Here is a 25,232-nt window from a genome sequence, read left to right on the forward strand (position 1 = left end):
TGGAAAATATTCACCATACAGTAATTCTCTTTTAAGATTCATTTGGCAGGATTTAGGATGCAAGGAGACAAATACTAGGTTTTGTATATTTTTCCCACATGGTAGGGATTGGATTCTGGAAATGGTAAACACTTCAGAGAACACCCTGCACTTTCATCTGTATTTAGAATGACCAGCAGGGAGTTCCCTCCAGTGGTCACCAGCAGATTGTTTGGGTTACATGCGGCCAAGGCTCCCCGGCCAGAGCTATTGCAAAAGTGTGTACCTTGAAGTGAAGCATTTAACTCCTTGGTATAAAGTACAAAGGCTTTTTTTCCTGCATCTGCCCACATGAAAAACACTTTAGCTTGTTATTTTGCATCACGTCATCTTTTTCCTACTAAAGGGAACGTTTTGGTGTCTGTAATAATGAAACTACAGCTACGGTATTTAGTCACCAAATTGCAAGTTAAATTTGTGAGCAATCTACCTTCAGTAGCATAGAGCAAGATAGGTATGTAGTGGACCGTTATTGCCTAAATATAGTCCAGCACCTCCATAATCAATATTGATGGAAGTGCAGCAGGGGTTAAATGGCCAGGATAGGCAGATTATTTTTTCTGCCCTCGCGGCTGTTAACTAAATTCCCCCATTAATGGGTTAAATTATGATAATCCATAATGGGCTCATGATGAATTACTGAACTTGGACATTAAATGGAGTGGCTGCTTATTGTCTCTGTTTATTCACTCCGTTTTACTACTTCAAGGGTAAGACCACACAAGGAGACATTAAGTGACGAGGATGAAACCCACTGCTGGAGCATATATTGAATATATCAATAGGGTCCTAAAGACCTGGTGGATGCCAAAATGGTCCACCGGTCATCATCATCATATCTTTTTTTCAGGTGTAAAGGAAAGCATAGGCTTCTGCACTTTCCTATATGGAGGCATCCCACAAAAATTGTGCACAGTATACATTCTCTTATAATGTTACCAGACCTCATAATTCAGACCCCAAAGAAGACCCACAATTCACAGCCACTAATTCAGACTCACGGCCAGACTCCATAGCTCAGAGGTCAGACCAGCCCCTATAGTTGAGACAGAAGACCAGATCCCAGACCAGGCCCTTGAATTAAATTTGTGCTCCACAGTGCTCTTTCATCTTTAGCTGAAGACAGGAGAAGCTTAACCTCCCTTGTCAGATATTTAGGTTGACGGGATGAGTGGATCTCTATATCTTAGAACAAGGTCTAAGGCTTTATTCAAACCGTGTTTTTCCCTTATGATTGGAATATGCACCGGATAAGTCCCTGGTGCATAAACTGAATGTATCCATAAAGGCCTATCAATCCAGTAAATGCAACAAAAAAAAAATGTCCTTGTGGCATGTGCTGGGCATTTACCTCAGCATCCATTGTTTTTTACTGTATAGGAAAATGTATACATAGAGGGGGTCATTTATGAATAGATATACGCCATTTTTTGGTGTATATCTGTTTCAGATTCTGCGACTTCTTCCCCTTCCACGCAACGTACGCCAGTTCTAAAAAAGGGGCTGTGGCGTGGAAGCGGGCGGCCGGCCCGTCTGTTTTAGGCGTAGAAAATTATCTAAAACTATGCCATCAAGGGAGCTTGCATAGATTTAGGATGGGGATGGATGCGCCTAAGTTATGTAGAGGCCGGCACCTCTACAACTGCAAAAAAAGGGGGTCAGTCAGCACTTCCCAATGCGCAGGTGCACGCTGCCATGGCTAGAAACACAAAGAAAAAAAGAAACTGCAACAGCGCTCTGCAAACACAAATAAAGTACAATAATGCCATAATTATAGAAAACATTCTGGTGCTAATGCTACGCTTATTTAGCAAATTTGAGATTCTTGGCAAATACATTTGTACAAAATTATTTGGACCCGTCTGCCAAACGTCAAGGCGATCTCTGTAAGATGGAAACCTAACACTAAATCCTACCTGTTATGTGCCAAAATGGCCACCACAGAATTTAGGGAGTGCGGGTTCCACATGCATGCTGGGTCCACTCTGCTTTTTTTTTTACCATTTTTGGTGCCATAACGGCCTCCATTAAATCCAGGGATGCAGGTACCAACATGCATGCTGAGCCCACTCTATACTCTATACTTCTCCTGGTGCCAAATGGCTTCCAATAAATATAATGAGAGCAGGCGGGCACCTCTACATAACTTACTGTAGGTGCATCAAGCACCAGTGCAGGGTTATTAAGACTGGCATCTAAAATGCCAGTCTTAATAAATTATCCCAAAAGCAGTCTTTAGAACTCAGAAGTAAATTAGGTAGCCACTGTTAGATACCTTCGACACACTGCAAACGCAACACGATCAGAGCATCAAACTCACAAGCTTGATTCATTTGCCATTTTGTGCCATAATTGTGTTCTGGTTGTACAGACAATGATTGGACTTTCTTCATTTTAAATTGGGGCTAAGATCTGCTTCACATCAGCACACAAACCCCATCACCCACATCCCAACACACAGACAACTCAGTAGACCCCATCCACTCATCTTCTGCCCTTGCCACAAACTCTTCCCTGCCAAATCTATAACATAGTCCGAGTCCCCATCTTGCACCACATTGCTGCCCATGTGCGGAAGAACAGTCTACCCTTCTTGGAGGTCTCCTATTTTTTCCTTGGGGTCCCCAGACATTTACAGAGGCACTCTTCTGTGAACATCTGAATCAGAGAACAAGGAGAAATCACTTTTATTAAAGTAAGAATGGCCACATAAGAGCCCACGTGCCTCCTGGGAGCCAACAATGCAAACATTTCCTCTTCTAGCATACAGTACATACATTCCAAAAAAAGGAACCATAAAGGCATAAACGGCTTAAATGTCAATAAGAAATTACAGTAAACTGACTAAGCCCACTATTTGTGTATTGTTTATGAAGTATATATTGGTAGATCTGTGGATACATGGTGGTTGTCTTTCTTCGTGGAGCATTTATTTCGACCTTTATACAGAAGATAAAAAAAGACTTAAGTAAACTCAAGAATGTTGGGAACTAATATGAATCATCTTCTAAAAATGATCTTTACTACCTGTACGATGTGACATATGGTTGCTTACATAGATCATATGGTTCTCGGGTCTGCACAGAGCCCTGTATTTAGATCTTGAGAGTCTGAGTCACAATTAACTTGGATGAAGATCACGCAAGTCAGCAATGAGTGGGAGTTGCCAAGACTTTGATCTCATTTCTTACAAGTTAAAATGCTTTCTAGTTCGAGTGACTGGAAAGACGCAGAATTAGTAAAAAGTTATTTAGGACACATAAAATTAAACAGGCATTTTACTGGTCCAATACGTCATACTGTACCAACAGGTGACTAAGAATTTTTGTAACAAACACTTGTATGTCCAGTATTGGATATTTCAGAAGTAATTTTATTAAAGACCTTAGTTGGGACTAAAATAAACATTTTCTTTTGTAGAGGTTTTCCAAGTTGTAGTGACCAACATTCAGCTTTGAGAGGGCATGGCCTGCCATTGGGTTGGGTTTGTCTAGACGTGGCTTTTCATGAAGCATTTTTTCCTAATTATCTGTGTATACTATAAGGACCTTAAACTAAGGACAGTAAAGAGTGATGGGATGGTCCAATGGTAGACACAGACAGTAGAGGGCCCCTATGCAAAACCAGTATGTGTTTTCCTTCCTACTTAACAGTTAAATTATCAATAATGAAGGTACATCATGAATAGAGAGGAACGAAAAATTTGATTAGTTCCGAAGTCAAATTTCCTTGCACATGTTAGAACAAGGAAGTAAGAATCCCAGGAACGAGGGAGCACCCACAATGCCTTGCAGACAGCCAATCAGCAGCTAGCCAGCCCCTGCGATGTCACAGCCCTATAAAACGTCTCAGCCTGCTCGGTCTCCGCCATTTTACAGTGAACTTAGTGCAGGGAGAGATGTTTCAGGCGCTAGGGACAGTGTTTAGGAAAGACTATTCATGAAAAAAATCTATTTAGCAGTTCAGGGAAAGATTATTCATAGTATAGGGAAAGGATAGGGAGGCATTATCCACACTGTAGGGAGAGATCAGGGACCAATAGGAGAGTGTACAGCCTGGGTAATAGGAGCAATTCTGTTACACCTTGCTGCACTCATTGGGGTTACTAAAAGTGATCTAATACTACAGATTTTAGGTTATTTGCATTCTTTGATACATCAGTAATTGCAGTTATCCTCTGTTCTATTTGAGTAAAACTGTGGTCTGATACAAACAGTTTTAGGGTGTTTTTATTTTTTATATAATTACATCAATTCCTCCTCGATTCTGGTGTGAAAGTGCAATGGGCGCCCCCCCCCCCCCCCCCCAGGGCCCTCTATCACTTCCCAGGTGTAGTAGGAATTCCGAGTGGTGTAGTGTGGCCTAAATGTCTCTTTATGTGTGTCACGGTGCTCCTACCTGGATACCGCTAGAGGCTTTGGCTCCAAAGCAATAAAAAGGGGGAATAATTGAGGAATTTGAAAGAATAACTTGAGTCCAGACCAGCTTTAATTGAATAAACTTTTCTCCAGTTTTCAGGCTTTGTCTCGGTTTCAGCAGGCTTTAGCATGACCTGGCAGGCAAACTCAACTCCGCTTTATCTCTTTCTTTCTGCTTTCTTTCTGCTGTACTGATGGAGTAGCTTAATAACTTTGATTCCATTGTTATGCTGCACTCTATTCTTTGGTCTGACTTAGTTTTAGCAAAGGAATAGGTTAGTGTCCTGTCCGCTCCAAAATGGAGTCTAAACCGGAACCAACAAGAACTTCCACCCCTCCTTCTGGTAGCAAGCAGGACTAGCCCACTTCTGCCCCACCATTCCGGCAGGAAGCAGGACTCACTCACTTCAGCCCAAAGGGGGGAGAATGGAATGATAAGTTCCTGTCACGAACCAGCGGGTGTGAACCCACTGTGCCATGTGTCCTACCTCCTCTAAGGGCATTGTCTAAGTGAACCCCTGGATCTTCACAGTACCCCTGATGGTGGGGATAGACTTTCCAGAGGGGAACACCAGGTCGCTACCTCTTGAGGATAGGCACACGAGGCAGCTGGTCCAGGCGGACCAGGAGGTACCTGAGAAAGGTACCAGAGGTGCAGGACCAAAGGATGAGGCAGAGGCATAGTCAGACAGGCAAAAGGTCAGGACAGGCGGCACAGGTACAGGTGTCGGGATTCGAACCCGTGACCAGCCACATCCCAGGCGGTAGCCCTGCTTACTAGGCTACCATCCTCTCTGGACATTCCTCCCTGAAGCCTATTAGTTAACCTCAGTCTTGCCAAGCCTTGCTCATTACCCTTGATTCCCCACACCTGGTACTTCCCTATATAAGTCCAGCCCCTTGCACTCCAGTTTGCTGATTATTGAGCTCCTGAGCCTTGATCAAGCTTCTCCTCATCTGCTGCTCTTGCTACTGCTGGAAGTCCACTGCTGACCATGAATTGCCTACCGACTACTCTTCTGCCTTATCCCTACCTACTGAGCTGCTACCACCGTTGCCATCCGGATTGTCTGACCACGCTTACTGCCGCCTGCCCTGACCCACCGCCTGCCTACCGACTACGCCTCTGCCAGACTTCCTGCACCTACTACCTGCCTGCGGTCCTTGCCACTGGGCTCCACTCCTACCCCCAGCAAGCGGTCCTCTGACTCAGGTGAGCCTGTAGGACTGTTACAACAGGTCATGCAATCCGGATCGGCAACAGGAGAGTCAAGGCAAGCAGATATGGATATAACAGGTAGCAGAGTCCAGGAATACAGATATGAGTCAGAAACACAAGAACACAAGCTGAAACCAGGAACCTTACCAGGACACAAGGACCGTGACACTGAGACACTTATATATGCACAGGAGGGCTTGGATAGGTCAGCGAGGTCACAGATATGACCAAACCCATAAAGCCCAGGAAGTGACACGCGCCGGCCCTTAAGGAAGTGCTGCAGGAACAAGCCAGGGCTGAGAGCAAACTGTGGAGCGGATCCCAGAACAACAGCACCCACACAGACAGAGCCCAGGACTGCAGCAGTGAATGGGAAGCACCGGCCGCAGATCACCGTTGGACACGGCGCCCGGGACAGCAGCGAATAGCAGCCGCTGTTACAGTTCCATTATCTCTAACTATAGCTCTGCCATATTTGCTGCCACCTGCTGGTGAACCATGCACATGTATAACAGTTGCATACCAATATTATAGATGAACATTGTGGTGAACCTGGAACAGATTACATAGATGACATTTATGTTAGACCATTAAAAGACAGTAGCAGGGTGCAGGGTGTAACACTCTGCAGTGTTACAAAAGTGCAGTCTGATACAACCTGTTTTGGGATGTATTTAGTTGATATAAAAGTACTTCCATTCCTCCTTGATTCTGAGGTGAAAGTGCAGTCTGGCATGCTGCATGGGTGAAGAAAGCATGCTCCTCCGGATAAAAAAAAAAGGATACTAGAGGTGATCACACCATAAAGGCCGTGAACAGATAACCCGAAAAGGGATAGCTGCCGAGGCTGCCGTTCGCCGAAGCAGAACACTTCTCTACACACTTTTAGGATGTTCAATTTATTTTACACTTAATTTGATGTGTCAATCCCTAGTTGAGGAGTTGGTGTGAAATGGTTGCATTATACACACTTTTAGGGTGTTCGCATTCTTTTTACTTAATTTGTTGCGTCACGTAACAGTAGTTACGGAGTTGGTGTGAAATTGCAGCCTGACACTATTTCTCTTTTACCCTTGCAATTAATGTTACAGTTCAGTATGTCTGACAGACAGGTGAGGAGGAGAGACCCGCTGCTTCCTCCAGTAGGCAGGCCAGTAGCGTCGATAAGAGTCTCGTGGGAACTGGTGTTGTGAGCGGTCAGGCTCATGGCCCTGAGACTGGTGAGGGTGACATCAGTGATGTGCAGACAGTAGTGGATGATGATAATGTAGCCAATTGCACGTGTGAGCCGGGTGAAGAGGGGGCTTCCTTATCATCAGGAGAAGAGGGTGGCAACTTGCGCGTGAGGCAGCAGCTGAGCCAGCAGGGTGGTAGCGTGGCCTTGAGTCAGCAGGATGGCAGCAGTGTGAGATCTGTAGCCAAACATGCCTTGGGTAGACTGCCTGCTACGCAGGAGCCTACCTGTCCGGAAAGAAGTAACGGTGCACGGGTTCATGGAGGCAGTGGTAGCAGGCAGTCAGCACAGAGTGGTGGGGGGAAAATGCCACACTCGGCAGAGTGGGAATTTTTTCTCAAGCTGCCGGAGGACGTCAGCATGGCCCACTCTGTGACTGGGCCACTGTGTTGACTCCTCAGGCGATTCCTCATGCGATTCCCACCCTCACCACTCTGTGACTGGGCCACTGTGTTGACTCCTCAGGCGATTCCTCATGCAATTCCCACCCTCACCACTCTGTGACTGGGCCACTGTCTTGACTCCTCATACGGTTGCCACTCTCACTACTGTGTCACTGGGCCACTGTGTTGACTCCTCATGCGATTCCCACCCTCACCACTCTGTAACTGACCACTGTGTTGACTCCTCATGCTTTTGCTACCTCCCCACTCTGTCACTGGGCCACTGTCTTGACTCCTCATTCGGTTGCCACCTCACCACTGTGTCACTGGGCCACTGTGTTGACTCCTCATGTGATTCCCATCCTCACCACTCTGTGACTGGTCCACTGTGTTGACTCCTCATGCTGTTGCCACCCTCTCCACTTGGTCATGAGGGCACTAATTGTTTCAGCGTGTAACAGAACAAGTTTTGAAGAAATCTATGGGGAATCAGCTGACAACCATGTAAAAGGTGTGCGCTTCTTCACTCTATAGTAGAATCTTCAGGCGATTCCTCATGCAATTCCCACCCTCACCACTCTGTGACTGGGCCACTGTCTTGACTCCTCATACGGTTGCCACTCTCACTACTGTGTCACTGGGCCACTGTGTTGACTCCTCATGCGATTCCCACCCTCACCACTCTGTAACTGACCACTGTGTTGACTCCTCATGCTTTTGCTACCTCCCCACTCTGTCACTGGGCCACTGTCTTGACTCCTCATTCGGTTGCCACCTCACCACTGTGTCACTGGGCCACTGTGTTGACTCCTCATGTGATTCCCATCCTCACCACTCTGTGACTGGTCCACTGTGTTGACTCCTCATGCTGTTGCCACCCTCTCCACTTGGTCATGAGGGCACTAATTGTTTCAGCGTGTAACAGAACAAGTTTTGAAGAAATCTATGGGGAATCAGCTGACAACCATGTAAAAGGTGTGCGCTTCTTCACTCTATAGTAGAATCTTGGGCCATTGCATGGTTCTTTATACCTGACGCTAACATTCACCTGCAAGTCTGAGTTCACACTTCAGTTATTTAGTCAGTTTTGGCCCTGTAACTGACCCCTGTCATCTGCATGCAATACTGACTCACAGTACTGTTTCACTACCACAGCGGATTCCCTATGCATGTTTCTGCAGTGCACAGTGTTCTACACCACTATACAGGCTTTCTGCAGGCAGGAAATAGCTGTTTTTTAATGCGATTCGTCACAAATAAATTCAGATCAAAGCAAATCTTTTTGGGAAATTTGGGGAGCCGTCCGAATCAAATTTTTTAGAAATTTGCTCATTTCTAATCATGTACATCATTGCTTCTTGTTCCTCACTATGACTCTCTAGTCAATCCTTTACCTAATGCATCATAATAATCTATCAATAATTTTAAGCCAAGGGAATCTTGTTGGCCTATTTTATAGTGGTATGCCCCCCACCCCTGCCTATAGGGCCCCTGTACAGCTGCACAGGCTACACCAGTTGTATGTTCACCCGTGGAATGGTCTTCAAAGAAATCTCCGAGGCCATTTGAAGTTAAAGCTACAATTTTTATAATGCCTGGATAACCTTTTTTTTAAATCTAGAACTCCTGATTGGGAACCTAGACTAGACTCCAAAATCAGACTCCAAAATTCAGACATCAGACCTCATAACTCAGACCCCAGACCAGACTCCATAATTCAGACCCAAGAGCAGACCGCATAATTCAAATCAGTTACCCACGAATTCAGATCCAAGAATTCTAAACCCAGATCAGACCCCTCTAATTACCTACCTCTCCTCACACCTGGCTCCCCTTCAGCAGATGCAGCTCTTCTTTGGCCACTGCCACACACAGAGTACTGATGTTAGTGTGCAGCCGCACTCAAAAACAAAGAGTGACAACTGCTGAGGTGGAGACCGAAGAATCCATATGATGCTGTGAGATTGGGTCAGTTAAACCCAAAGTTGGGCCATGGCACACATAAAAAATACAGATGCATTAACACGGACTTGTGAATCTGGCTTACTAATTTCTGATACAAAGCTCCAAATCGCCTGCTTAGGCATAAAGATAGCGCAATGTTCTGGCCACCTGTAGCTGCCACGAGGGGATTGGGATCTTACTAAATACTATTTTTAATGTAACAACAATATGCAATAAGCTCCTTGGCTCCATCTAGTGGTAAATGCAAGAAGACAGAATGTGATGTTTTTATATACTTAATGGGCTTTTTGGGACTGTTATTTAGATAAACTATCCTTAGTGTAGGTCATCGGTAGCAGAATGGTGGGGGTCTGATTCCTGACATCCCAACTAAGCAGTTGTTTGAATGGGCTGATGCACTCTGGAACAGGCCCCAAAATAGCCCAGCCCTATTCAGTACGCAGTGATCATGAATGGCAATGCAACACTGCCCTTATTTAAGAAAGTGGGCTCAGCAGTCCATTTAAACAGCTGATTGTAGCGGGTACCGAGAGTTGGCCCCTACTAATCTGAAAATTCAGGATAGGTCATCAATATTACAGTCTCGGACAAACCCTTTATGTCAATGTAGGTGTTTGTGGGCTTTGTATGAGAAAATGGAGTTCTAGCTGCTATGCATGTATTTAAAAATTAATCAGCGCAGATTTTTTAACTTCTTTAGATTAAGATTCTTAAAGGGATTATCCAAGTTCTCCAACAGCCCCCCCCCCCCCCAATGTGCCGGGCCCCTCACATGTCATATACTTACCCCGCTCCCTGCGCCGCTCCTAGTCCCCCTCACCAGTTGCATCTCCCTTTAGACAGATGAAAACATCCGGTGTCTGTGGGGAGCAGCCAATGGCAGACGGGGACTGGGACAAGCCGCCCTAGCGTCACCCGATGGGGTGACATCCCCGTCCAGACATGCCATCGGCTGCTCCCCCCAACACCGGATGTTTACATCCGTGTACAGGGAGAAGCAGCGGCGGCGGTGCGGGGACCAGGAGCGGCGCTGGGAGCGGGGTAAGTATATTACCTGTGAGCGGCCCGGCACATGGGGGGGGAGCTGTTGGATAACCCCTTTAAGAACAAAATGTCATTCACTTAATAGAGGTTGTCCAGAATTTTATTATTAATGGCCTATCTTCAGGATAGGCCAACACTATTTGATCAACGGGGTTCCAACAACTCAAGACCCCTGCCGATCAGCTGTGCTACAGTAGCTACGGCGCAGGGAGTTGGCACCAGAACTACACAGCTCCGTCCATTGTGCAGTGCAGCGGATGAAGCGGTGCTGCTCCCACGGAAGTAAATGCTGTCACTAGCTCCATCCACTATTACTCTGAAACAGTTGATTGTTGGGGATGTGGGGTGTCAGACCCTGAACGACCACATATTGATGGCCTATTGTGAGGATAATACATCAATGGTAAAATCTTGGACTACCCCTTTATGGCTATGTTAACAGAAAAGCTGAAAGTGAAATACTTTCAGTAACTTTTACATAATTATTGTTCTATAACTTAATACAGTATGCTATAGAAACTAAATCATTGGGAGTTCAACCTCTAGGACCAAACTGATTACAAGAATTGGGGTAACCATTCCCTATTCCCAGCTGGAGAATGGTCACAGATGTCCAGTCACAGCCATGATAGGGCTGGATGTACTATACCAGGAAAGCTCTGAAAGATTTATTTTTTAATTATTATTATTATTTTAAGTACGGTATTTCAAACTTTTCCTCACTGTGCTATAATCATCAACATAATAATAATAATAATAAAAAAACAAAGCCCTTGTACTAGATGTCCTAATACATTTACATATGTCTAATTCATTCAATAAATTACATTATAATTTTGTCTCTTTCCATCTGACATTAGATTTTTCTGGATGAATTATTCAGTAAGATTTTGTTTCTTGAAAATGTTTTCTTTTAATTAATTATTGTGAAACCAGTAGTTGTGGTGATTCATTACCATGAAATAATACAACCCCCCCCTTTCCCCCCCCCCCAAAAAAGAGGAAAAAAACATCTAAATTTTTTAGATAAGTAAAGTAAACAACAGAGGCTGAGGAATGTCTTCATATATTATGTGGATCTGTGCGGAGCGGTGAGAGCTCCAACCAACAAACTGAAGAGACTGGAGCCTCTGCGATGCATTAATTGTAGGAATTCTATTGTTTTAGAGGTATTGAAGGATACAAAGACCCTGGATATGGACTTTGCTTCAGCCCAGACTTTAAAGGGGTTGTCTCATCACAGACAATGGGGACATATCGCTAGGATATGCCCCTATTGTCTTATAGGTGCAGGTCCCACCGCTATATCGAGAATGGAGCCCCGCAAGGTGGTGGCTGGAGGACTCCGGTCCGGCCACCACCAAGGGCGCTCCCCATAGAAGTGAATGGGAGCGCACCGCGCATGACCGGCCACCGCTCCCATTCACTTCTATAGGCCCTATGGAAATAGTCGAACCAGTGCTCGGCTATTTTCAGCGGCCCCATAGAAAATGAATGGAGGGAGGCTGCGCATGCACAGTGCACCCTCCAACACTAGTTATATGCCCCCATTGTCTGTGATGAGACAACCCCTTTAAATTATGTTTAAAAAGAAAGCATCTTATATGTAATGAATTATACAACTTAAATAAAAAAATAATGGCTGCACACACATATAAGCAGTAAAGCTGAGAAATGGGGATCATTCTAAATTCAAGTGGTACCATACCTACTATTTGGATCAATGGAAGCTCTTAGCGCACATTTTGATCAAACTTGTGTCGGGGCCCATCTACCAAACGTCAAGGTGCCTTCTCAGCTTTACTGCTTATATGTGTGTGCAGCCATTATTTTTATTTATTTATTATGTTTTCCTTATGGATGTGCACCCATGACTATGACTAAGATTATGAATAAGAATATGCCAGTCTAAATTTTATTGTAATATTTTCTTGGAATTATACAACTTGTAGCATCTCAAAGAAGACCAGTCTTTTCTCAGAAATCGATAGCCGGAATCAGATTTGCAATATCTGTTGTGGTTCAAAAGTTATCAACACGAAAAGTTCAAAACTTCAAAGTTCTGTGTTCAGCACCAGGGAGAAGACATTGAACACGTCAAATAGTTGTGCATCACAGGGAACGTTCCAGGTTGGTGCAACTTTCTGTGTTAATAACTTTTGAACTACAAGAGATATTGCAAATCTGCAATGGATTTCTGAGAAAATTTTGGTCTTCTTTGATATGCTACATGACCCCCTTGCCATTGGAAAAATTTGCCCTTGATCCAATATGGCAGCTTTCAAGATGGTGGCCATGTTCCGAACAAAGCCTAAAAGATAGGCCCCCTCACCCATTACTTGCTGAGGTATTCAGATATTTTATTTTCCCTTTTGTTTCTGAAATTAAAGGGTGTCCTGCGACTACTAATGGTATGTCTTTATTTACATTTTATTTATAGTTTTTTTATTTATATATTTAACATATTTTTTAATTATTTATATTTATCTATAAGGCCTCCTGCACACTAGCTTTTTTTTTTCCCCCGTTTACTGGCCGTTTTTTGCGTTTCGTATACGGTCTGTATACGGAACCATTCATTTCAATGGTTCCCTTAAAAAAAAACGGAATGTACTCCGTATGCATTCCGTTTCCGTATTTCCGTTTTTCCATTCCGTTTAGGGTCCAGTCACACGTCCGTAATTTGGGTCCGCATTCGTTCCGCAATTTGCGGAACCCATTCACTTTCAATGGGGCTGGAACGGATGCAAATCCACATTTCCTGGATCCGCATCCATTTTTTCGGGATCCGCATCCGTTTTTTCGGGATCCGCAATTTTGTTCCTGGAAAAAATAGAACATGTCCTATTCTTGTCCGCAATTGCGGACCAGAAAAGGCAATTTCCATTATAGTGTCTGTGATGTGCGGATCCGCAAATTGCGGATCGCACATTGCAGGTGTCCGTGTATTGTGGATCCGCAATTTGCGAATCCGCAAAACACTTACGGACGTGTGAATGGACCCTTAAAGTTAGAACATGTCCTATTATTGCCCGCAAATCACGTTCCGTGGCTCCATTCAAGTCAATAGGTCCGCAAAAAAACAGAACACATACGGAAATGCATCCGTATGTCTTCCGTTTCCGTTCCGTTTTTTGCGGAACCATCTATTGAAAGTGTTATGCCCAGCCCAATTTTATCTATGTAATTACTGTATACTGTATATGCCATACGGAAAAACGGAACAGAAATGGAAACACAACGAAAACAAAAAACGGAACAACGGATCCGTGAAAAACGGACCGCAAAACACTGAAAAAGCCATATGGTCGTGTGCAGGAGGCCTAATACTATAAATGTGCAAGTATGACATATAACATGCATCGGGGAGTACCAAGTAATTGTGTCCCATAGCAAACCCGGTCATGGGTCTTCAATCCATTAAGGCTACATTTAGCAGCAAGTTCACAACATGAAAGCTAATGATTATTTTTATCTCCTAGGTATAGGGACAATAAACACAGTGATGTCACAGTACAGGGGTAATAAACACAGTGATGTCACAGTACAGGGACAATAAACACAGTGATGTCACAGTATACGGATAATAAGCACAGTGATGTAACAGTACAGAGATAATAAACACAGTGATGTCACAGTACAGGGATAATAAACACAGTGATGTCACAGTATACGGATAATAAACACAGTGATGTAACAGTATACGGATAATAAACACAGTGATGTCACAGTACAGGGATGATAAACACAGTGATGTCACAGTACAGAGATAATAAACACAGTGATGTCACAGTACAGGGACAATAAACACAGTGATGTCACAGTATACGGATAATAAACACAGTGATGTCACAGTACAGGGATAATAAACACAGTGATGTAACAGTACAGAGATAATAAACACAGTGATGTCACTGTACAGAGATAATAAACACAGTGATGTCACTGTACAGAGATAATAAACACAGTGATGTCACTGTACAGAGATAATAAACACAGTGATGTCACTGTACAGAGATAATAAACACAGCGATGTCACAGTACAGAGATAATAAACACAGCGATGTCACAGTACAGAGATAATAAACACAGCGATGTCACAGTACAGGGATAATAAACACAGTGATGTCACAGTACAGGGATAATAAATACAGTGATGTCACAGTACAGGGATAATAAACACAGTGATGTCACAGTACAGGGATAATAAACACAGTGATGTCACAGTACAGGGATAATAAATACAGTGATGTCACAGTACAGAGATAATAAACACAGTGATGTCACAGTACAGGGATAATAAACACAGTGATGTCACAGTACAGAGATAATAAACACAGTGATGTCACAGTACAGGGATAATAAATACAGTGATGTCACAGTACAGGGATAATAAACACAGTGATGTCACAGTACAGGGATAATAAACACAGTGATGTCACAGTACAGAGATAATAAACACAGCGATGTCACAGTACAGAGATAATAAACACAGCGATGTCACAGTACAGGGACAATAAACACAGTGATGTCACAGTACAGAGATAATAAACACAGTGATGTAACAGTACAGAGATAATAAACACAGTGATGTAACAGTACAGAGATAATAAACACAGTGATGTCACAGTACAGGGATAATAAACACAGTGATGTCACAGTACAGGGATAATAAACACAGTGATGTCACAGTATACGGATAATAAACACAGTGATGTAACAGTATACGGATAATAAACACAGTGATGTCACAGTACAGGGATGATAAACACAGTGATGTCACAGTACAGAGATAATAAACACAGTGATGTCACAGTACAGGGACAATAAACACAGTGATGTCACAGTATACGGATAATAAACACAGTGATGTCACAGTACAGGGATAATAAACACAGTGATGTAACAGTACAGAGATAATAAACACAGTGATGTCACTGTACAGAGATAATAAACACAGTGATGTCACTGTACAGAGATAATAAACACAGTGATGTCACTGTACAGAGATAATAAACACAGCGATGTCACAGTACAGAGATAATAAACACAGCGATGTCACAGTACAGGGATAATAAACACAGTGATGTAACAGTACAGAGATAATAAACACAGTGATGTCACTGTACAGAGATAATAAACACAGTGATGTCACTGTACAGAGATAATAAACACAGCGATGTCACAGTACAGGGATAATAAACACAGTGATGTCACAGTACAGGGATAATAAATACAGTGATGTCACAGTACAGGGATAATAAACACAGTGATGTCACAGTACAGGGATAATAAACACAGTGATGTCACAGTACAGGGATAATAAATACAGTGATGTCACAGTACAGGGATAATAACCACAGTGATGTCACAGTACAGGGATAATAAACACAGTGATGTCACAGTACAGAGATAATAAACACAGCGATGTCACAGTACAGAGATAATAAACACAGCGATGTCACAGTACAGAGATAATAAACACAGTGATGTCACAGTACAGGGACAATAAACACAGTGATGTCACGGTATACGGATAATAAACACAGCGATGTCACAGTACAGGGACAATAAACACAGTGATGTCACTAGTGATGGACGAACATCTGCCGGGATGGTTCGCGAACGCGATCAAATGTTTGCGAACCGCAAGTTCGCGGCGGGTCCCATTCATTTTAATGGCAGACGAACCTGAAAAACCTTCAGCTCATATTTGCAGCCAAGAAATAATTACTAGAAGTGCACAAATAGTCCCACAACATGGACAGTGACAAACCAGATGTATTATTAGAATTTGCGATTTCCATTCATAATTTATTTAAATGCGAAATATCGGCAATATAATTTTCGCGTACGCACATGCGCAACTGCACTATACTGTACCCAAATGCACTATAAAGAAAGTATATTGGTATATAACACCCCCGCTTCAATCAGTTTTTTTGGGGGGCGACTGGTAGATCACACCAGTAGAAATGATTTGTTCCAATAACGCTTGTCCCTCTATATACCTTCAGTATCGCAGCAGAACCGCACACAACTGCTGCACAATACAAATGCACTATAATATACCTTCTAACATAGAAAGTATATTATAACATTGTGCAAGGAAGGCAAACCATTAGAATATGCATAAAGATAAAACGTAACCTTTAATAATGTTACTATGAGGGTCCATTCACACATCCGTAAGTGTTTTGCGGATCCGCAAAACACGGACACCAGCAATGTGCATTCCGCAATTTGCGGACTGCACATTGCCGGCACTATAAGGCTCCATTCACACGTCCGCAACATGTTTTGCGGATCCACGGATCCGCAAAACACGGACAGCGGCAATGTGCGTTCCGCATTTTGCGGACCGCACATTGCCGGCACTAATAGAATATGCCTGTTCTTGTCCGCAATTGCGGACAACAATAGGACATGTTCTATTTTTTTGCGGACCCAGAAGTGCGGACCCACATCGTGCTGCCCCATAGAAACGAATGGGTCCGCAATTCCGTTCCGCAAAATGCGGAACGAAATTGCGGACGTGTGAATGGAGCCTAATAGAAAATGCCTAATCTTGTCTGCAATTGCGGACAAGAATGGGACATGTTCTATTTTTTGGCGGAAACGGAAGCACGGATGCGGAAGTGCGGATCCGCAAATGCGTATGCGGAACAGCACATTCCGGCCCCCTTGAAAATGAATGGGTCTGCACCCGTTCCGCAAAATTGCGGAACGGATGCGGACCCATTTTGCGGACGTGTGAATGGAAAAGATATCCCTCAAAATTACAATATAAATTAAATGATTAAAGTTAAGCAAAAAGCATAGATGTGGTCGGCAATAACAAGTGCTCGGGGGCACTAAATCAGAAACCATATGTCCTACCACAATCCGGGGGGTTCCAATGCACATCAATGAATCCTGGAGGGAAAGCAAAAACCATATATCCCTGGGCTAGATGATGATGTTTTATTGAAGGACAGGGTGGGCAAAGAACTGTCCCTGATATTGCCCTACAGGGGGTGCTATTCTGGCCCTGATAGCCTAACCACAGACCACCCGCCCTGATAAGAGCGACCTCATCCGGAACCTTACCCTATATAAAAATGGCCCTAGTAAGCCCCTAGCCCCCTGACTTCCAGGTGATCACTATATAGATCTATGTGTTTTTTTTTATAAAAGTATATTATAAGTATATCACACCCCTCTGTGTATCACACCTATCGATAGCACACCTATACCAGTCCTTAAAAGGACTTTTGTGGCCCTATTAGCTAGCGTTTGGTGTCCCTATCAGTCTGTCCCTGCTCCACACAGCAACCTCTCCCTACACTGGCAAAACACTGAATGTAAAATGGCGGCCAGATCAGGTTTATTTATAAGGTAGGGGGTGTGTCCATGTGCTGAAACGTCTCAATTGGCTGTCCTGTACCACCTGATGGATGTGTCATGGGTCAAAGTTCTTCACAATGTAAAAGAATAAGGCGGGCGCGAATATCGCCATATGTTCCCATGTTCGGTGAATCGCGAACAAGCAAAGTTTGCCACGAAACGACCGCCGGGCGAACCACAAGGCCATCTCTAGATGTCACAATACAGGTATTATAAACACAGTGATGTCACAGTACTGTCCTAACCGCCCTGGGTCAAGTGGGACAGTTCCAGATTTTGGCGCCGGTCTTGCAGTCCTGGGACAGCGGAGATACTGTATGTACTGATTTTAGCTGTATCTGTATCCTAAGGACGCAGATACAGTTGAATGCGAATGTGAAGCAGGGAGCTGTGCAGGAGAAAGCAGGATGTTCTTCGTTTGGAGAACAGGGCTAGGAGAGTATTAGTTTTTTTGTATTTTTTTTACATTTTGTACTTATGACTATAACTACTATGTATGGGCATAACTACTGTGTAGGGTACTATGGGCATAACTACTGTGTAGGGTACTATGGGCATAACTACTGTGTGCAGCATCAGACTGAAGTCTCTTGGGCCAACCAGAGGAAATTATTATGAGGGCCCACCCTCTGTGTATATAGGACCTGTTTTATTAGAGGTCCATTGCTGTAAGAGCTTGGGCCTGACTGTGTGGGGGCATACATGGGCTCGGTGGGGTTGGGCATGTATAGATATGTATTGGGTAGAGTTAGAAATGTGTCTTAGTGTCAAAAACGCTGCTGATAATGCCCCTCCTTGTGAGGTATGCATGGGGGTAATTTACACCATGATGTTACAATACTGTACACAAGAAAGATTATCATCATAATCATCTCACACACAGATATAATGCACAGTAAATGAATAATGCAAAATGTACGGTTGCAGAGAAGAAATAAGGCACACAATAGGAGTAACCATGGCGTCCCATAATAAAACTCAGAATGAGGCTGAGTTCAGTTTTCCCTGCTCTCTGGCATTGTGCACCGTATGTCTGGGTACATATGGGCCCTGGGAATTATTGGTCCTAAGAGCAGCTGCTATGCCTGCTAGTCTGGTCCAACCATGTTATACTGTACATGTATACTGCCCCAGGTTTGACACAGGTGAAAAGGCTATACCCTATTGTAACTTTTGTCTGCAGAGACATAACTTAAAGATCCTGGTGACCATGCTGGACCATACAGGGGGGGGGGGGGGGGCATAAGAGGGAAGGGGATAGAAGTGGTAGCTGAGGCAATGAGGGGGGTTGTAGTACTTACAGTGGCTAATGGAAGGGCACAGCTCTTCTACGTCTTGGCGCACAACCTGGACTTCTGAGATCTCCTGCCAGGGGATGGCTAGGGTGGCATGGATGATGAGCAAAAATGAGCAGGAGGAAGATGGCAATGACCACAGACCAGGCTGGCTTGATTATGGCGAAATAAAATCTCTCTTGTACTGAGTAGATGATAGTGGTTACAGTACAAGTAAATGCCGCAGGCAAAGACCTAAATTATTTCATGGAATAGGCTTTTCACAAATAAGCCATGTAAGTGTAAGGCCCCTTGCAGACGAGCATATCCGGATGCGTCCCGAAGCATTGCGGCAAATCCGTGCGAGTAGGAACGCAATTGCTGTCAGTTTTGACTGCGATTGCGTTCCGATGTTCAGTTTTTATCGCGCGGGTGCAATGCATTTTGCACGCGCGTGATAAAAAACAGACTGTGGTACCCAGACCCGAACTTCTTTACAGAAGTTCAGGTTTGGGTTAGTTGTAGTGTAGATTGTATTATTTTCCCTTATAACATGGTTATAAGAGAAAATAATAGCATTCTGAGGGGTTAAAAAAAAATAATAATAATTTAACTCACCTTAATCCACTTGTTCGTGCATCTCTTCTGCCTTCATCTGTGAGCAATAGGACCTTTGATGACGTCACTGCGTTCATCACATGGTCCATCACATGATCCATCACCATGGTGATGGATCATGTGATGAGCGTAGTGATGTGATCAAAGGTCCTATTCCTCACAAAAGAAGACAGAAGAGATGCCGGGCTGCGCGAACAAGTGGATTAAGGTGAGTTAAATTTTTTATTTATTTTTTTAACCCCTCCAGCCCTATTTTACTTTGCATTCTGTATTCAGAATGCTATTATTTTCCCTTATAACCATGTTATAAGGGGAAATAATAATGATTGGGTCCCCATCCCGATCGTCACCTAGCAACCGTGCGTGAAAATTGCACCGCATCCGCACTTGCTTGCGGATGCTTGCGATTTTCACGCAACCCCATTCATTTCTATGGGGCCTGCGTTACGTGAAAAACGCACAAAGAGGAGCATGCTGCGATTTTCACGCAACGCACAAGTGATGCGTGAAAATCGCAGCTCATGTGAACAGCCCCATAGAAATGAATGGGTCAGGATTCAGTGCGGGTGCAATGCGTTCAACTCACGCATCGCATCCGCGCGGAATACTCGCCCGTGTGAAAGGGGCCTTACTTTTATTGACTCAGTCCAAGCATGGCCTTCTTAGTTCTCAACCATCTGCAAGATTCAATGTTTCGTTCTCTCAGAGGTTAATCCTTAGCAAAGTTGCTTTTCTGGCAGCTTTTACTCGCAAGGAATAGTGTTTTCATGGAGCAGGATTCTGATAAGGACCACTTGGTAGCAGCAAACACCAAACTGGTCTTCACTCTAGCTTGACTTGCTACGAGCTTTCTACTACTCTGGAAAGCGGGAAATGGGACAGGATATTACCTGACCACTGTTACCAAGGCTGCCAGCTTAACTATTTCCTACCTGTACATAGCTATTTTGGGTTACATAGTGCATAGATCATAGTCAGTATAACGATGAACATTTGAATCACTTTAGTAATGAATTTGGTATTAACCTTTTAGCAATGAACCAGACATTAACCTTTTAGCAGTGAACCAGCAAGTAACTACACTGGGCCCTAGTGATCTGTAACAGGGCCCCCCATCTACCATTGGAAACAAATCTTATGCATTAGATGTGCCTTTGCCCCCATTTGCACCCCGTATATTTATGGTCATGTCTAATCTTCTATGTGCATTTAGGTTATACAGTACGTTACAGTAGAAATTTCAAAATTTTTTATTTTATTTTGTTGACTTTTTCTTAATCAAACAATTTGATAAATTCTTGAAAATACAAAGAATTCATCTAATTCTGCCGAAAGCTACAGTATATCTTATTACCTGATGTCCAAATTGCCTTTTTTCTAAAAGGCTTCCAGGCCCCCTACAAATACCATGTTCCAAAAAATCTGAATGTTGAAGTTAATCAGGAGAGAAGCAATTAACTTATTTTTCCCACGTACTTGTATTCTTAGCACTGAACGCGCCATCATGTACAGATTAATGAATATAAACATCTGTCAGGCAGAGATAACTACTCCTGACACTGAGCAGACTGCTGGAAGATAATGTGTCGGCCATAATTGGAGAACACTAATTACTTGTCTCCCTTACAAACAGCCATTTGGAAGGTACACATCTCAGAAGCGTCTTCAACATGTTGTGTCGAGTGATTCTATGCGTTACTTTGCTTGTTTTCCTCCCGCGGGACATCTGCTCTTCTGAGGCCGAGAACCGATCTGCTTCAGACGTCTGTTCAATGCACACAATCCTACCTGGACCCAAAGGTGAGATATCGACTTTTCTGTTTGATTGCGGCATATATTGTATGTGGTAGGTTACATTAAAGGGGTTGTCTCACTTCAGTAAATGACATTTATCATGTAGACAAAGATAATACAAGGCACTTACTAATGTATTGTCCATATTGCCTCCTTTGCTGGCTGGATTCGTTTTTCCATCACTTTATACACTGCTCGTATCCAGGGGTGACGACCACCCTGCAGTCGCAGCAGCGGTGGTCGTGCTTGCACACTATAGGAAAATGCATTGGCCTCTCTGGTGCCCGTAACCGTTGGAGTGCGCATAGACATGCATTTGCTTGTATTTGTGCTGCAGCGGTGGTCCGTAAACCCTGGATACGAGCAGTGTATAATGCAATGGAAAAATGAATCAAGCCAGCAAAGGAGGCAAAATCGACAATACCAATACATTAGTAAGTGGCTCGTATTATCTTTGTCTACATGATAAATGCCATTTGTGGAAGTGAGAGACAACCCCTTAAAATGGAACCTGTCATCAACGTTATGCTAATCTCACTGAGGGCAGCATAAAATAGTGACAGAAATGCTGATGTCAGCGGTGTGTCACTGATGAGCTAAAAGTCAGTGGTTGCTGAGAACCAGCATCATTATCATTGGAGCCCAGGCCTTGAAAAGAGTCAAATCTACCTGAGAAGAGTCCTGGTTATTATAATCTCCTGCTCTCGCCCATCTGCTGATGGTTGGCAGTTCTCTCCTAGAGAAAAAGTGAGAAAACTAGGTAGAAGACTGTCAGCCATCAGCAGGTGGGCAGGAGAGCAGGAATTCATGAATAACCAGGACTCTTCTCAGGGGGTCGGGACTCTTTTCCAGGCCTAGTCTGCAATGATTGTGATGTTGGTTCTCAGCAACCACTTACTTTTAACTTTTAAATGACAGACCTCTGAAATCAACTCACCTGTGTCTACTTTATAATGCCGTTAGTATGGGCAGCACAAAGTTAATGACAGGTTCCCTTTAAGCTGAAAGAAGCCAACTTTAGGGCTCCTACACACATAAACTTGTTTTTTTACCACAAAAAAAGTTTTTATGACCAACTGCGCTGTTTTGCATGTTCTCTTTTTTTCTTTGCATCTTACATTAGTTTTTTAGCAGCATTTTTTTTTTTTACAACATGTGATTTCTGTTATTTTCAGGCGTTTGTTACATTATACTAAGACACAAAAAACACAACTCAACTGAAAAAAATCACTTTCAAAAAAAAATTCTGTACTGTGTTTCATAATTCCCATAGGCTTTCAGCTAACGTGGAGCTGGAGTTTTTCCTGCAAAAACTATCAAAAATGTATGAAAAAAGGCATAAAAACAGCAAAAAACGCCATAGAAAATGTGCGAATCCAGCCGATTACCTAAATTGGTTAGCAAAATTGATAATTTCTAAAATATTTGTAAAATATTTTATGACCATCTGCTACGGCAGGCATCCTCAAACTGCGGCCCTCCAGCTGTTGCAAAACTACAACTCCCAGCCTACAGGTATCAGCCTACAGCAGGGCATTGTGGGAGTTGTAGTTTTACAACAGCTGGAGGGCCGCAGTTTCAGGATGCCTGTGCTATGCCTTCCATATACAAAGATGGAGTACAGCTCAGATTTGCATAATCGTCATCAGTCGTTTTGCATAATCATGTTATCACGTCCTATGACAAACATAATTGTGGGGCCCAAATCTGAATCTTTGCCCAAGGTGAAGTAAAGCTGAGGTACGACTCTGATCCCAGCTGATGTCACTGATGCCATCTTCTAACATATGTACAGTAGATGTGTCTCCCTTTAACTATCTCTAATGGGAGGTGAGACTCCACAAAGCCTCACTCCTTGCCCTAAAATGATGAGTCTGTTGTCCTCACTGGAGACCATGATACATTGTGCCACCAATACTTTTAGACTAGGAACCAAAGCTGTGTAAATATTTTGTAAAAAATGAGATGTTTTTGTAAAAGGCGATCCAGCACATGAGTGCATAACTACTTGTGCCAACTCACATATCAGCCGATGCCCTGCAGGACTTCCTCAGCACCAATGGGAGATGCAGAACGCAAGTTCCCCGGGCGAGTGGATTGTTGTCTTAGTTTTCATAATGAGGACATAGCTTTGTTTTTTTAGGTTTTAGGTTTCCCCTGTTTTGTAAGTGGTTGGACTGGCACTTGGTGTTTGTTTGTTTTCTGAGGGAGAACAATATCTCGGTTATCCTTTATTTTTATATTGGCTGCCCAGACCGATATACTCGCTGAACAAAAAATTGTAGTAAATATAGTTGTGATTAAAGATGTACAACGCTTTAAAATTAAAAATATAATCACAATTTAGGCTAGGACAAAAAGTTAAATTGTGGGTCACCTTGACCCACAAGTGCTGATTCAGGGCTGCGCCGCTCCACTGTTTTTTCGCGCACAGCAATGCTCCTGGTCCCGGCGGTTCAGAGAACTGCAGCACAGCCCCATTCATTTGCATGGAATTAGGTGGCAGATTCCCAGCTGGGTCGAGGTGCTAGAAAACACAGTGAAGGGACACAGCACTGAATCTGCACTGCGTCCCCATCGTTCTCAGGATCTCTGGGATCCCAGAGGTCAGACCCCTAATAGTCCTTGCGACAATGCATCACATTATGAGATGAGGACATTTTCTGGGCATAGTAGGAGTGCAGGCATATTGGTCATCATACTGTATCTCTCCACAAAGAAACGGCTCCATATCAACATTTTTATATTGTTGGATGGTCACTAAAAGCTTATCTAACTCCCATGTCCTGCCTGTGAAGCACTGGTAGGTGAACCCCTATATGGTGAAGGCCCCAGCCAACTGACTCTTATGCCTTGCTTATCATCAGGTCCTGTCTTCATTTCTGATTCATTAGCACAACCTCGGCTTGTTATGATTGAACCAATTAGACTACTATAGTGATACTGGGAATATTTCTTCTTAATACCACAAGGATTCAGAGCCATGACTCCAGTATTCTGATGTAAATGAGAAAGCAGTCCTACATTATTATAGACCTCTTGCAGTAGCATAACTCCAGAGGTTGCAGTCACATCCAGGCCCACTGACTCCTATACCACGAGTGGGGACAGCAGCAACCAGCACAGGTACAGATTTTGCATCAGAGCCCAGAATGTTCATGCTACGCCTTACATTTTCTAGTCCTCCAAGTATATAATTTATACCTGTTTTTGTTATTGGATAATCTGCTATTGAAGTAATGTCATCAATATATATCGGTCACTGACCATCTATACAGGATTCCTTAGAGAATAGGACCGGATGTTCCTCTGGCCAAGGTGAGGAACATAGCTTCACCCTGCTTTTTATCAAGTCCAGTTCCACTTTAAACAAAAATATTATTACTCTTCAGTCTCCAAACATCCCATACTGTGAGAGGAGGAACGTGCCAGCCAGCCCACACTTCCTGGAGAATATGTGATTCTGTTTCCCACATCCCGCAGAATTGTCAACCACCGTTCCTGTTCTATGTCCTCTTTTATTCTTTCATCTGAGGAAAACCTATAATTTATTGAATTTTTGAATTTCCAGAATCAACCTATCCCCCAATTAACTCATTGCTTCTCTTACCTCATAACGTTTCCAGTAAACCTACTGATATCTGTTTTGGGATAGTAACGTAGGAGATATAATGGTCATAATCCTTACAGAGTTCACCGGCCACAATTGAAAATAGATTAAGATAATAAAGTGACAGCCCGAGTCCATGGGCAGATACACAGACAGGGAAATAATCGGGCATGCTTACACGGGGCTATTATTGGGGATGCGGCTCAGTACAAATGCCCATCCTGATAATTGGCTTGTAATCTGCTCTA

The 25,232-nt window shown here is 43.4% G+C and overlaps 1 protein-coding gene across 1 annotated transcript in view; it reads left to right on the forward strand.

The window, feature by feature from the left end:
* The window catches only part of COLEC10 (collectin subfamily member 10), an 84,495-nt gene that overhangs the window by 13,679 nt on the left and 45,584 nt on the right, over nucleotides 1-25,232 (forward strand). The window contains exon 2 of the mRNA XM_040433051.1: nucleotides 21,214-21,380. Within this exon, the coding sequence (XP_040288985.1) occupies nucleotides 21,251-21,380 (130 nt within the window). The 5' untranslated portion in view covers nucleotides 21,214-21,250. The remainder of the gene's footprint in view (nucleotides 1-21,213; nucleotides 21,381-25,232) is intronic.

This window comes from Bufo bufo, chromosome 5 (genome assembly GCF_905171765.1).
Source record: "Bufo bufo chromosome 5, aBufBuf1.1, whole genome shotgun sequence".
Classification (NCBI taxonomy): Eukaryota; Metazoa; Chordata; class Amphibia; order Anura; family Bufonidae; genus Bufo; species Bufo bufo.